The sequence below is a fragment of the Stegodyphus dumicola genome, chromosome 3 (assembly GCF_044657685.1).
Source record: "Stegodyphus dumicola isolate Sdum_Otavi_A_Nest chromosome 3, ASM4465768v1".
Taxonomy (NCBI): Eukaryota; Metazoa; Arthropoda; class Arachnida; order Araneae; family Eresidae; genus Stegodyphus; species Stegodyphus dumicola.
Window position 1 is genome coordinate 34,516,057 of NC_140770.1, and position 14,993 is coordinate 34,531,049.

General features: G+C 31.3%; 1 protein-coding gene across 2 annotated transcripts in view; it reads left to right on the forward strand.

Moving 5' to 3' along the window:
• The window catches only part of ATP7 (copper-transporting ATPase 1), an 82,257-nt gene that overhangs the window by 26,252 nt on the left and 41,012 nt on the right, over positions 1-14,993 (forward strand). For both annotated transcript variants that reach the window (XM_035356475.2, XM_035356476.2), the window contains exons 7-9: positions 4,114-4,193; positions 4,525-4,693; positions 14,380-14,613. In XM_035356475.2, coding sequence (XP_035212366.1) covers positions 4,114-4,193; positions 4,525-4,693; positions 14,380-14,613 — 483 coding nt within the window. The remainder of the gene's footprint in view (positions 1-4,113; positions 4,194-4,524; positions 4,694-14,379; positions 14,614-14,993) is intronic.

Genomic DNA, 14,993 nt, shown 5'->3' on the forward strand with positions numbered 1-14,993 from the left:
ATATGAACGAAATATAATACTGTTAAGTGAACCTAGTGCCAGAGTGTCGCTATGTTAAACAAATAGAGTGAATTTTAAAGAATGCCTTTATTTTATTGTGGTTTATGCGCTGTCGGCAAAGTAGATTTAATTAAATCCTATAAGTTTAAAAGAAATGCAAGAAACAAATGCGTATAATTTAATATTCTGTACAAGGAAGTCATGTGGTGTACACTGCAGATTTTTTTCTTTAGGTCTTTGTTAATTTCAGATGAGAGACTAAGGAATACAAGATCTACATAGGAGTTATTAAAATATGTCTGGCAAAGTCTGTTAAAATATAGGCAATCTTTTAAAATGTGATGAGTCGTAAAAAACATTACAATTTGAGCATATGGGTTCATGGCTCCATATGCTCAAATTGTATAAAAATATTTTCTCCCTGGGTTAGGATACAAATACGTGGTTTAGTCTTCACAGCTAGTGAAAGGAGGGAAATATTTCTAAGGCCAGTTTTAGATGCAAAACATTTATCTTTGGAACGAAAAGAAAAGGGGGGGGATATTTTTAAAGTTTTGATAGAAATAAGAGCTTTGAGGTGTATCAAACAATAAAATCATTTAACAGCTTTTCTTTTTGAACAAAATGATATATTACAACCTATATTTACAAAAAATTAAAAAGGGCCCCTAACCAGTCCTGATAATCGAAAGTGTGCGTAGGGGGATTTTTGCTATCATAGAATTTCTTTTTATATAGTATCTAAAGCATAAAATATAATAACTTCAAAAAGCTTTTTCAGCTGAGTCGTAGTGTTTCATTTAAATTTTTTTTGTAAATTTTTGGCTTGAGTAACATCTCCTTGTAACATTATACTAGCTGAATTATAGCATGATACGGCATGCATCAATGCATACATATTATTTGCTAAAATTTTTCTAAAATAATATTGAATTTAAATCCCTTTTAAAATCTTTTTACCCATATTTTACATAAGTATATTCAGCTGGCTGGCATCATCAAAGTGTGACATATTTCAGGCAGCATGGCATTCTAATTTTAAATTTGTAGTGAAATTTTAAAAGTTTTTTGCCTTCAGACTTGCATAACTGTACTCAAGCACCCATCTCTATAGGTGCACTTCAAAAGTTTGCAAAAATTGATGAAAAAACAAAAATTAACAATTGTCAGCTACCTGTGAAAATGTCATAGAGAGGCACCAGTATAAAATATATACTGGCCCTCAAAATTCAGGATTTCACGCTAGATTTTTTTAAAGTCTCAATTTTGTGTCCTAAGGGTCTATAAGTTGCAATTCATTCAAAATTTTACCACGGTTTAAATTATTTTATATACCGCCCCTCAAATGGTTAAAAAGTGGAGCCATGAACCCATATGCTCAAATTGTAATGTTTTTTACGACTCATCACATTTTAAAAGATTGCCTATATTTTAACAGACTTTGCCAGACATATTTTAATAACTCCTATGTAGATCTTGACCATTTGTTTGGAAAAGACATTCATATTATTTTATTTTAGTACTTAAAAGAGACTAGTTTTTGTTATTTAAAATTGATTTTAAGGTAGTTTTTTAAATATGCTAAGTATTTTATTGTAATTTAAGCACTGATATTTTACTTGGTTTGTACTTTTACTCGTTTTTCATGTTTGATTCATTTATCACTAATCTGTAATCTAAGTATAACTTTTTTTTGGTGCATAATCTTAAAATTTATGATGTGCTAAATACAGGTGAATATTGTTTTCCATACACAAAAATAATAAAATTATAAGGAATGTTTATTTAACTTTATAATTTTGTGATTTTTTAATGTATGTAAAAATACAATTCACTGTATGTTAGCACATCTAACTTTTAAGGTTATTCACCAGAGATTAATTATCCATCTGTCATCTTTATTGTATGCTGACATATTTCAGACAGCATGGCAAATACTATCTAAAACCATAGCATTATTAAATTCAAACTTTGTTTGTTGACCTAATTAATTTAACAGCTTGTAATATGTAGTTTAACATTTAATTGCACTGCTTTAGCTAACTGTAATTTTTTTGCCTTATTTTTCTCTTTTTAATTGCTAGTTTTTTATTGATTACTCATCAGTTACTGCATCCAGAATATTGTGTCTGATAAAATACTTTGGTTACCTTTATTTTATCCTTTAATCTGTGTCTTATAATCAAGCATTGTGCTTGTTTTCTTTTCATGTATTCTAAAAACGAATAGCTTCTAGTTTTGTTACATTTTTATTGGCAAAAGCCCTTTAAGTTTTGCAGTTATTCATTAAGAAGGAAGTTTTTATTTCTCCTTAATGTTGTTAACTGATGAGTGTTAAAAAGGGAGTTTTTATTTTCCCTTAATGTTGTTAGTGATGAGTCTTTAAAAGATTAGCTAGTGTTAAGCTTTACATTATCCTCTAAATAAAGAAATTGTGTGTAAAGTGTAACCAAAATTGTTACTTCATTAAAAAAAATTCAAAATTATTTCCCTTCCTTCAAAAATTAGTTTAATAAATTTGTTCACTCTTTTTTGGTGTGAGGGAGGGGAAGATAGTTAGAATTTTCAGTATGTAATCCCAGCCTTCTCATTGATCTTCAGATGCTTTATGCTGCTGCCTCATAAAATTTCAAAGTTTCCTAGTCATTCAAAGTACTTAGAGCATATTATTCAAAAATTGGTAAAGAAATGGGAAAGATCTTTTACAAAATATTTTTGGATGTTCCTTTACTAATTAATTCTTGCAATAATAGTCAGTATTAATTCTTTCAATATTGTGCAATAATATTTCCTTGTATATTAATAGCATTACATTTGTTAATAAATTTTTGAACATAGAATTGTGTGAAGGATAATTTACCTTTATGGTAGAAGCTATTACAGTAAATGCATTCTAAATTCGAGCTGATAAAATCAGATTTTTGAATTAAGAATGGAATTAAAGAATCTAAAATTTTATTAATTTTATGCCTGTTTGTGGTATCTGTAGAAATAATATTTTGGTTAAGTAATAAGATTGATTGGAGTGGAAGCTTTTATTCCACCATAAGCAAAAATTTCTGTACTGGGTACAAATTTATAATGGGTAAGAAAGGGTATAAAGATGTGTACTTGGCAAATTACCTCCATATTCACTTTTGTTGTGGGAATTTCACAGAACATGAACACAATGATCATCTGTGTGCATTTATTAGTAATCTTAATCCTTTCTTCGTAAAAGATAAGTGGCATTCATTTTCACCATAGTACATTTTATTTATCATTTAGTTGAAACGTTTTATGAAAGGCAACTATGTTATTGTTATATCAGATTCAGAAAGGGAAATTTAAATCAGTATTATTATTTACCAGATTCAGGCTAGTACATTTAGAGCAAAAATAATTAGGAAAGAAATTTAAAAAATAAATGATTAACAGTTATTTTTAGGCATCTTTCTTGCCATTGTATTGCACAAGCATTACTTAGGTGTTTACGTTATATTCCCCCCCTTTTTTTTTGTAGAAAGGAGAGGTTTTTTTTTTTTTTTTTATAAAAAACTTAGCTTTCTGTTATGCATTAATTTTATAATTAGCAGTTTATCTTTAAGAGGAAGAGCAAGTGCTGTTAGTCCGATAAAGCAACTTCATTATCATATCTGTCTATGTAGAAGCAGAAGAAAGTTTAATGTCAAAACATGTGTTAAGTGAAAGTTTGGTTTTTATTTTCTGTTGAATTTATTTTGCATAATGAAATTAAGTTGCAGTGTTTTCAGATTTTTTTTTTAAGTGAACCTGAAAAGTGTTAAAAGACCCTTCTGTTTTAAATAAATTGATTATTGCAGTAGATTTTTAAAGACTAAAAACATTCTTCTAAATGAGATATTATTTCAAAAATCTAAAAATAAAGTTGATGAAAAAAGAGATTAGATTTTATCATCCGAGGGAGAATTCGTCTTGCATTGTAAATAGATAGGCTAAAAAATTAACAGTTACACAAATGTTATTTTATGTTGACTATAGCTCTCATTGCACAAAAAAATGTGCTTGATGTACTTAAAAATTAAAAGATAAAAAATATGTATTTCGTTTATATAACTTTTATTTTGCATATTTTATTAGTTAATTTTTTTACAGAGTATGGGTTTTGATGCATATCCTCTCTCAGATCATACTCGTGATGCCAGCTATCTGCTTCAGAAAGAGGAAGTTCGCAAGTATGTAAAGTTAAAAAATAAAGACATTTAATAAGTATAACTGTATTGCTATTTATATATATTTCATGTGTTATATGTGTCTCTTCCTCAATTTGGGCATATTATTTTTTCCATTCATGAAATTATATGTATTGTAGATAATAAATATTAAAAGTTCATCTTTTCAATGTTCTTGTTTATTTTATTTATTATTTCGGAACTCATTGTTCCAGTTTTCAGGTTCCTATTTCAGTGTCAATGACTGTGATTTATATTTGTAATAAATGTATTAAATAGCTTTTAATTTTTGATTCAGTTCTGTTTATGAAGTATTTAAAAACTGTATTTGTAGGTGGCGTAATTCTTTCTATCTTTTACTGGTATTTGGCTTGCCATCTATGGTCGTAATGATGTACTTTATGTTTGTGAAGATGTCAACAGGAAGAGAAAATCTTTGTTGTGTAATTCCTGGCCTTTCATCAGAGAATTTGTTCCTCTTTTTATTGGCCACTCCTGTGCAGGTTTGTATTAAGTAGAATAGATTTATTAAATACCATTAAATGTTTCAGAATTTTCTAGTCTTTTAATTTTTTTTTTTTTTTTAATTGATATCCTTTCGCCTGTTATAATTTCATTCAAATTGTATGTAACTTAGAAAGAAAAAACAGAGAGCAAAACTATTAGCAGTTCCCGTAGCATAAGTATTTTTAAATCATCTTTCAAGCTATAATACACTGACTGGCATGAAATAAAATGAGCTATTTATTTATTTATTAGAAATACCCAGAAGATGAAATCAGTTATTTCGAGCACTAAAACTTAATAGTAAATATAATAATAAACTAAAACTTAATAGTAAATATAACTTAATAGTAAATATAATAATAAACTAAATAGTAAATATAACAATAGTAATATAATAAGCAATAAAACTTAATAGTCACTTAATATGACGCCATTAGATCTCTAGCCTTCCAATATTTATGAACTTTACAGTTTAAAAACACAAGTGCAGAAGCACGAGTCAAGATGAGTAGCGTAAAAAATTTGACTCTGTCCGCACAGAGGACAAAATGAGCTATTTGATATTTTGCAGTTTGTTTTTACTGGTGTGTACATTGTTTATAGTGATGCATATAATACGTACTTCTGTCACATGATTTTTACTTTTCAAAATATACTTAATTTTATGCATCCAAAATATAATTTAATCATAATTATAAAATTCTAGCATTGAAGAGAGTGAAGTCCTGTGAAGAGATACCCATTTCCCCCTTCTTTTAATTTCATTTAATCATAGTTGTTCAAGCAGTTGGCAACAGTTTTCATTTAAACATTAGATGGCAACATTAAGTGTTTTTTTTAGTTAAAGAGGGAAGCTCCTATCCCATTTCTTTGATTTATTAATCAACAAAGTTCAGTTTATAGAATTTTTTTAAATATTATGCATAAAGAAATTTAAATATTTTGTTTATTATTAAAGAAATTTAAATATTTTGCTGCATTGGCATGTTTTATTATTTTCTATTGAAATTGTAGTAAATTAGGATTCCTTTTTGCTATTACTCTGCAATTTTAAAAATCATTGTGAAGTTTTTCTTCCTCATTTTTTTAAACTCTAGTTGGGAAGAGTAAGTTATCTTTGTAAATGTGAAATAGCAAAATACAGTTATTAATTATATTTGGTGTAATAAGAGGGTGCAGTACACTCTTATGCCCTATATCCACAGCTATATCCCATTCTAGGACTTGCTAAGTATAATAATGAGCATTATACATAATAGGATTGTCACTTTCATTGTATTACATTCTACATTGCTAAATAAAGTAACTTTGTAATGTAACTTTTTCTCATAGGCATGAAAATTAAACATTCTAATATTTTAGCAAAATTTTCAAAAAAGTATGAAAAATTAAGAAATTTAATTTTTGCTTAGGGTTGGTAGATTTTATATCCACAGCTATATCTCATTCTAGGACTTGCTAAGTATAATAATGAGCATTATACATAATAGGATTGTCACTTTCATTGTATTACATTCTACATTGCTAAATAAAGTAATGTGAAATGTAACTCTTTCTCATAGGTATGAAAATTAAACATTCTAATATTTTAGCAAAATTTTCAAAAAAGTGTGAAAAATTAAGAAATTTAATTTTTGCATAGGGTTGGTAGATTTTTTTTTTGTAGGCAGGAATTTTGAAAAATTAGTCTTTTCAGAAATCAGATGAAAGACTTCTAGCTTGCTAGGGAAATGTGATGATAAGGAATAATGAAGAGGATGCCTTTAATTCCTTATGCTGTGCCCTACCGAAGAATAGCTGGGAAAAGGAGGTGAAACCCACTTGGCTATATCAAACTGAGATGGGTTGGCATGGTACAGTATTTTTATTTGTGCACATTGCAAAGTCACTTGATATTTTAGAGGCAAGCATCTTGAAAAATCAACTGTCCCTATACTAGATATCAAACATAAGATCTTTCAGTTTGATACTGGAATGTGCTGATCACTACAAAAACAGATGGAAGAAGCATTTAAAATTCTTTACACTTGTAATCTACAATAGGATGCATTGTATCAAGGCATGAAAGAAATAAAAATTGTTCTATTTCCAGGCTAAAATTTTAGTGTGAAAATCATATACACATAATTTTCACAACTTATGACAAAATCTTACTTTTAAACAATTGTGTTAGTTTATTGTGAGTACATTATCAACTTCTACATTCTTATTGTTGTGATGGTCACTGATATTGCTGATGATGACAGCTGTTATATGATAGCATTATATATCTGTAGTAAGAAGGCAAAGCAGAATGTAGGGATTGTGATGCTGTGTTTCGTTGTTCATCTAAGGAAAAAAGCAAGGTTGTTAGGAATATTATTTTCAGAAGGTAAAAGAGATTGAAGAGTTAAAAATGATAGTGACATTAGATTGATGGCTGAGTATCTTTGAAGGTGAACACTTTTGCTGTTGTCAGTTATGTGGAAGAAATCCTATTGGAGGTTGTCTCTTTTGTCTTTTCAATTCTGTACATATATATTAGAAAAACTTTTTCTTTTATTATATATGCTACTTTTTGTGTTCTCTATAAGATAAGCATCATCTAAAATATTTCTTCAAATTTTTTCAATACTTATATTGTTTACTTCTTTATTATTTATTATAGTAAATGAATAGACTAGTTTTTCCAAATGCTCGTTCCTCAGTAACATATTCTTCATTCATATCAACAAATCCCTCTTACTAGCAAGTTTTGTTTCTATTTGTATCATTTTTGCTACTATGTTGATGCCTGGGAAGCCTTTGAAATTAGTCATTCATTCCATAAATTCTTTCAACATTAATAGGCTGTTTTCTAGCTTTAATTATTCCATTTCAAAAAGTTATTATATCAGAAGTGATGAACATTCTACTATATGATGGTTGGGATCAGTATCAATAGCAGCTTAAATCATCTTGAAGGTCTGTATATGTGTATGGATATATGTAATAATCTGACTTGGAGAAGCTGCAACAGACTGACGATAATTCTCTGCATTATATCCTGGAGAGACATTACTTAATAGTGTGAAAGATGACAGTCAAAAGAAAGACTTATAGACATATGTGGCCAAATTGAATATAACTTTTATTGGTGATAAGAACTATTTATCAAAAATATTTTTTCATCGCACATGGTCATGGGCACAATACGCCCCCCACAGTTTTATACAGAGTATCAGATTTTAGATAATGGCATAATTAGCAGTATGACACAGCAAATGGAGTGAAGTAACATCTTGACTGCAGCGGAGCTGAAGCTAAAAGTGTGCAATTATCCAGTATGGAGACTCGCCAAGAGGAGGTTTTGGTTTAGATTAGAAAGGTTTTGGTTCTTGAAATTAATTAGTTTCCGAGTTAGCTACATCATCAGTGTTACGCAAGCCGTGAAAGAAGGAATTGATTTAGAAATGGCAGTCCAGAAAGGTTATTATTATGATTTTTAGAATAGAGAGGGGGAATTAAGGGGTTACTGCTAGTTTAAATTATAATTTTGATTTACATTATTTTTTATCTTGCACATATACACACAAATACGAAACACCCAATGATTTTCTAATCAAATAGTTGAATCATTAAAGACATATCTGAAGGTAAATATATAAATATTCTTATCTTCCATGCTGATGGCCTGAGAATGGCCAGACACGTTGTTTATTGTTCATAAAATGTTTAATGCCAACTCTTCCTTTTCCAAATATACTTTACTTCAAAGATGAAACTGCTCAGTGAACAACACTGTGTCCTGTACTTTTCTATTATGTAGCCAAAAAATTAGCAGAAATTTTTATTTTAGGGTTTGAGAGCATGAGGATTCTTCACATTATAAACAATGCCAGCATGATTATATGTTTAATGACACTACACCATAATAAACAATATCCTGGCTACGAATGAGAAAAATTTGAGGTTTTTGTTTAAATTTCATTCTATTCTTTATATGAAATTGAAACATATATCAGAACAGTGTGCAGCAAATGCCATATTAAAACTGCTGCATAGTTTTCTTTTTGGTTCATTTCACAAAAATTTTAGCCCACCAGTGTCTGAATGATAAAATCACTGAACACTGGTAGTTCACTCCAGGGCTTGAGTTCTGGCAAACAGCTGGTTTCATGAACGTTTTCATGGTTTTCCCCATGTGCAATATGAATATGAGCTAGTTCTGTTAGAAAGTCCTCCATAAAGGCATCTCTCTTGCAGAAAGCCTTTAAGTGCTTTGCCATAATCAAATAAAATAAACCTAACCACCTATATATACTCTGATTTCTGCTCATGCATGCTTTTACCTTCTTTTTTTTAAAGACATTCACTCCAAAGGTTATTTTTCTTATACTGAGCCATGCTTTTAGGCTGTGCTTCTATTAGAGTGGTTGCATTTAGTAATGCTTCAAAATATTCCATTGCTTTTGTCATAAGCTATGTTTGGGACATTACACTTAGGTACAAAATCAATTTCTGGTTGTTAAAATATATGATATCTTTTGCATAATAGCAAAAAGAAAATATCTTTATTTTGATCACATTATTTAATTAAAGGAATTAAACCTTTTTAATGCTTTAAATAAGTGGCAATAAATTTATATTTTCTTGAAAGAAAAAGAATGGGTTAGAAACATGCTGTCTTCATTCTGTGTAGAGCCAGATTTAGACTTGATAATGTCCTAAGCTATTGGGTTATATAAAAGGTCTCTGTGCCTTTTTGTTTCATTTTTGAACAAATTTTTTCGTTATTGAAAATCAATTTTAATCAAGTACATATTTATCATTATTATCTATGACCTTTTGCCATTTTTCAGGTAGGTTCATGATTCCATTGGTGTAGGACTTCTGTGATTTATCGTCAAAAAACTTGGTCAAGTTATTTTCAGGAGTGCTTCGGACGGCCAATTTTTTACCATCAAGAGAGCTTTGTAGAGACCGAAACAAATGGTAGTCAAACAGAGCAAGATCCAGGCTGTACAGTGGATGCATCAAAACTTCCTAACCAAGCTCCTTTAATTTGTTCCAAGTCATCAAAGATGTTTGTTGCTGTGGATTGTTGTGATGGAACACAACTGCCTTTATGTTGGCCAATTCTGGTGACTCTTTCTGGATTACTTCATTCAGACGGTCGAATTGTGCACAGTACAGAGCTGAATTGATGGTTTTGCCAGGTTGCAGTAGCTCATAATGAACAATTCCTTTACAATCCCACCAAACACTCAACATAACCTCATTTGGTGACAATCCAGGCTTTGAAGTCGTTTATGTAGGGTCACTGGCCTTTGACCGTGATCGCTTGCATTTGATATTCTCGTATTTCGCCCATTTTTCATCACCTGTAATAATTCTGTTTAAAAATGGTTCGATTTCATTGTGTTTCAGCAGCATTTCACTGATGGTAATTCCGTCAATCAAATTTCTGTGTGTTAATTCATGTGGCACCCTAACATCGAGCTTCTTTTTTGTAGCCTGCTCTTTTCAAATGATTCCAAATTGTCATGTTGTTGATGTTTAGTACCTCCGCTATTTCGTGACAGCTTGTGTGCTAGTCTTGCACCACTAGTTGCAAAATTTTATTGACTTTTTCGGTGACTGACCAACCAGAGTGAGGTGCATCTTAAACATCGAAATTTCCAGAACAGAATCAAGCAAACCTCGCCTGGGTCTTTTGTTTACCCACAGCATTCTCACCGTACACTTCACAAATTTTTCAGCAAGTTTTTGCAGCATTTTTAACTTTTACGAGGGCCATCCAGGAAGTAGATTACGTTTCCGTCTGTGTCCGCTAGGGGCGGGGCTAGCGCGGCCATCTTGGGGTCAGAACGTTGCGCAGCTCAGTCTGCATCTAGCCGTGCTAGTGAGAGGTTCGTGCTGTGCTCCGTTCAGATACTGTGACGGTTTGAAATGTCTGCGTTAATTGAAAATCCCGCGAGCTGCGAGGTGCGCTCAGTAATAAGGTTTCTGACTGCAAAAAACTGTAAACCGATAGAAATCTATCGGCAGCTTCGTGAAGTGTATGGGGACAACATTATCACTGAAGGTGGAGTGCGTCAGTGGGTCATAAGATTTCAAAATGGCCGAACCAATGTTCACGACGAAGATTGAAGTGGGAGACCCAGCACAGTGACCGCCGAACTTCTCGAAAAAGTCGATGCTAAAGTCCGTGAAAATCGAAATTTCACAATAACGGAACTTTCTTTGAGTTTTCCACAAATTTCGCGAAGTTTGTTGCACGAAATCATCAGCGAAAAGCTTGGTTACCACAAGTTTTGTGCAAGATGGATTCCAAAAATCTTGACAGAGGACCACAAAAATCAGCGAATGGCTGCAGCGTTGAACTTTTTGGACGCTTACCATAAGGATGGTGACTCTTTACTCGATCGCATCGTTACTGGTGACGAAACATGGGTGAAACATGTGAACTGTGAAACGAAATTGCAATCAATCAGTGGGGGCACACAAGTTCTCCCCAAAAACCCAAGAAATGCATGCAAACAATGTCGGCAAGGAAGATGATGGCGACTGTTTTTTGGGACAGAAAAGGTGTAATTTTGGTGGACTTCCTGGAAAGAGGCACTACAATAAACTCTCAAAGGTATTGCCAAACTCTCCAAAAACTCAGAAGAGCAATTCAAAACAAGCGCAGAGGAATGTTGAGCTCTAAGATCTTGTTGATTCACGACAACGCCCGGCCCCACACGGCAAATGTCACTCGTAAAGTTCTTGAATCTTTTAAGTGGGAGTTGTTTCCTCATCCGCCGTACAGTCCCGACCTGGCACCGAGCGACTTCCACCTATTCTCAGCAATGAAGAAGTGGCTGGCTATGCAGCGTTTTGATGACGATGCACAGCTGCAAGAAGAGGTAACGAAGTGGTTGAAGGCGCAGGCGGCCGAATTTTTCGACGAAGGAATTTCCAAGCTCGTACATCGCTACGATAAATGCCTTAATTTGTATGGTGACTATGTAGAAAAGTAGTATTTGAGTGTGGCTTTCATCTGTATATAATAAAATTTGTTTCCTATACTTTGTTTATTTTTTTATTCCAAAATGTAATCTACTTTCTGGATAGCCCTCGTATATAGTAAAAAAACATCACATAGCATATTTCTTCAGATATTTCACTCAGTTTCAAATTCATATAACTTTTTACATGAGCAACGAATTACAAAACTATCTTCACAGACAATGGAAGCTGAATATCACCTTTTGAGCACAGGTTCGTTTGAGACAGTGGAGTGAGTGTTGCTTGATATATAGGCATCAACACCATCTAGTGGCAAAAAAGCACAAAGACTTTTTATATGACCCAATATTTGAGATATGGGGCCCTTTATAAGTCTGTTATAGTATATTTTAATATTACATTTATACATTATTTTAATCTTTTTGGGGCCCCAAGAAAGTTGTGGGCCCTAAGCTATAGCTTGTGTAGATTATATGTAAATCCTGCACTGCATCTGTGGTCTTCCATACCATTATTTTTCTTGTGCTTTTTTTAGGCATTATCCAAGTGTTCAAGGACAGAGTTAGAGAGTACTGAATGATAATACTTATTATCAGCATTGTGATTAGGATCAAATATAAAGTATGAATCACTGTCTGAGATTAGTTTCTGTCCACTTGTTGACAAAATGAACTTACATTTTCTTGGGAAAAAAAAAAAAAAAGAATGAGTTAGAAACATTGTTCTCTTCATCTATGCTGTTCCATACCATTATTTTTCTTGTGATTTTTTTAGGCATCATCCAAATGCTCAAGGACAGAGTTAGAGAGTACTGAATGATAATACTTATTGTGAGCATTGCGATTAGGATCAAATGTAAAGTATGAATCGCTGTCTAAGATTAGTTTCTGTCCACTTGTAGACAAAATCAATTTTGAGACATTTTTTGGGGGGCTCAATTTGTTTTAAACTTTATTTGTACAAGCTACTTTTCTTATACAAAATCTTAAGTCCAGATCTTATTTAATTTGATTAACAGTTGAATGAATTTTCAAGCAGCAGCCTAACATAGAAATTTACAGTTTCTTGAAAAACTTTTACTTAGCTATTATCATAACCTCTTTTTTTTTTTTTTTTTTTTTTTTTTTTTTGTGGTTAGTGTCAATAAGTGCATTCTCTACATGCTCTTTTTAAAATTGTACAAATTATTGCTTTTGGTATTTTGAATATATTCATAATGTGTCAACAAATATTTTGCTTCATTTGCGATCACAGCTATTTAAAAGGGTCCTTTTATAATAGTTCATAATGGTCTTTTTTAAATAAAGGGCCTTTTCTCAAGTGTTTCTATCACTTTAATAAAACTTCTGCTATTTCTGAAAGAAATGCTATTACAATAACAACTAGAAAATTTTGCATGTTTTATGAGTCATACTTAATCAGCACTTTGTTTCATTCTTATTTGAGATACTGTTTACCGGTATTAGTCTATGCCTACAAACTTTAAATCTTGATTTATTTTGCACTTTTGTGACTATAAGTCCTGACAGGTATTCCCCTTTCTCTCCGAAGTTTATCATAAATGTAAATAAATCTAGCATCATAATTTCTCTCTTTGATTTTTTGATTTTGATGTTTTTGAAGTTTGTTCTTACCTTAAAGCATGGAGTCATTGCCTTTAAAAGTCATTATTTACTTTTTCATCCTATCTTTTTTTTTTTTTTTTTTTTTTTTTTTTTTTTTTTGATAATAAGGCTTCTTGTAATTTAATACATTACTATTATGTATGATTATTCATTTATATTTTGTTTCCTATTTCAAGCATATCCAGAAATTTTATGCTTATGGAAATGACTTATCTTAGAAGCACTACTGGTAATATTATCATTGTTGCACATTGGGGCCATTGTAATGATGAATAAAAACTTTCTGACCTTGAGAGCTGCAATAATGTGGCACTAATGAGAATAGCGAGAGTGTCAGAATAGAATGGAAGTGGATTTACTAACGAAGTTTGAATGCCCACCAGTGGAAAAACAGTAAAATCGCTGAATACTGGGACTTTGACCTGGGTTCAATTCCAGGTGAACAGACTGTTTGAATGGGCATTTTCATGGTTTTTCCTGTATGTAATATATCTGCAAGCCAGTTTCCCTTAAAATGAGACATGCCATCATGGAAGACTTTTAAAGTCTTTGGGCAGATTGTATGCTTTACTAAAATCAAATAAACCTAAACCAAGAGAAGTACAAATATACAAAAAATAATGAATTGTATATTCTCTGAAAACTGATAGCTGAAATTCTCTACCACTGTATTTAGATAGCTGTTAAGTTAGGATGTGTTGAGAACGTATGAATCTGAGAGATTATCTGTAATCTAAGACTAGAAACAAGGTTCCATTCTGACCATTTCTTTTCCATTTTATGATTTCCTTTGTCTAAAATGAGTATGCAGGTGCTAAAGGTTGTGGTTACTTTGGGAAGATGTTTTTGGTCATCTTTTGAGTTGCTGTATTTTGCTGTTACTGGCTGTTGCCACTTGCATTTCAAAACTTAAATGATGTCCTTTTTAACTCACCCGAATTGTAAATTAGCAATATTAAGTCAGAAAATTCAAGACTGTGATATGCAAATATTTTATACTTGACAAACTTCCTGTTTTTATAACTGTTTATTAATGTCTTTGTGCATAATTAATTAATTAATTGTTAATTGTATTATATTTTTAGTTTTATGGTGGAAGGTACTTCTATGTGCAAGCTTTTAAAGCTTTAAAACATCGCACTGCCAACATGGATGTTTTGATTATGTTAGCCACAACAATAGCTTACTTTTATAGTGTTGCTGCTCTCTTATATTTTACAATTGTGGAAGCTGATCGGAGCCCGAAAACATTTTTTGAAACACCTCCTATGCTATTAATTTTCATATCATTAGGAAGATGGTTGGAACATATTGCAAAGGTTTGTATAATTAGTGTTTTTTAAGAATCCAATAATAATGTTTTATTATTGATGCTTAGTAAATTTTTTGATGGAAAAAGTTACAGGAATTAGTAGAATATGAAAACTGATAAATTCTGCTTCAAATATTCTACTGACCTTCTTGAGCCTTGCTTTTTGATTTTACTTTTCTGAATTAAACAACAGATATAAAAATGTTCTCTCTCTCTCTTTCTTTAAATATGCTGAGTTTTTTAAAAATAGATAAATAATATATTTTCTTTAGTTTTTAAGATTGTTTAATGCCTTATTGCAAAACCTTTCTTGTTAATTAAAAAAAAATAGCTGTTCATTTATAAAAGACTGAAGGGTAGATGCCAATTTTACTGATGACCGCTGAG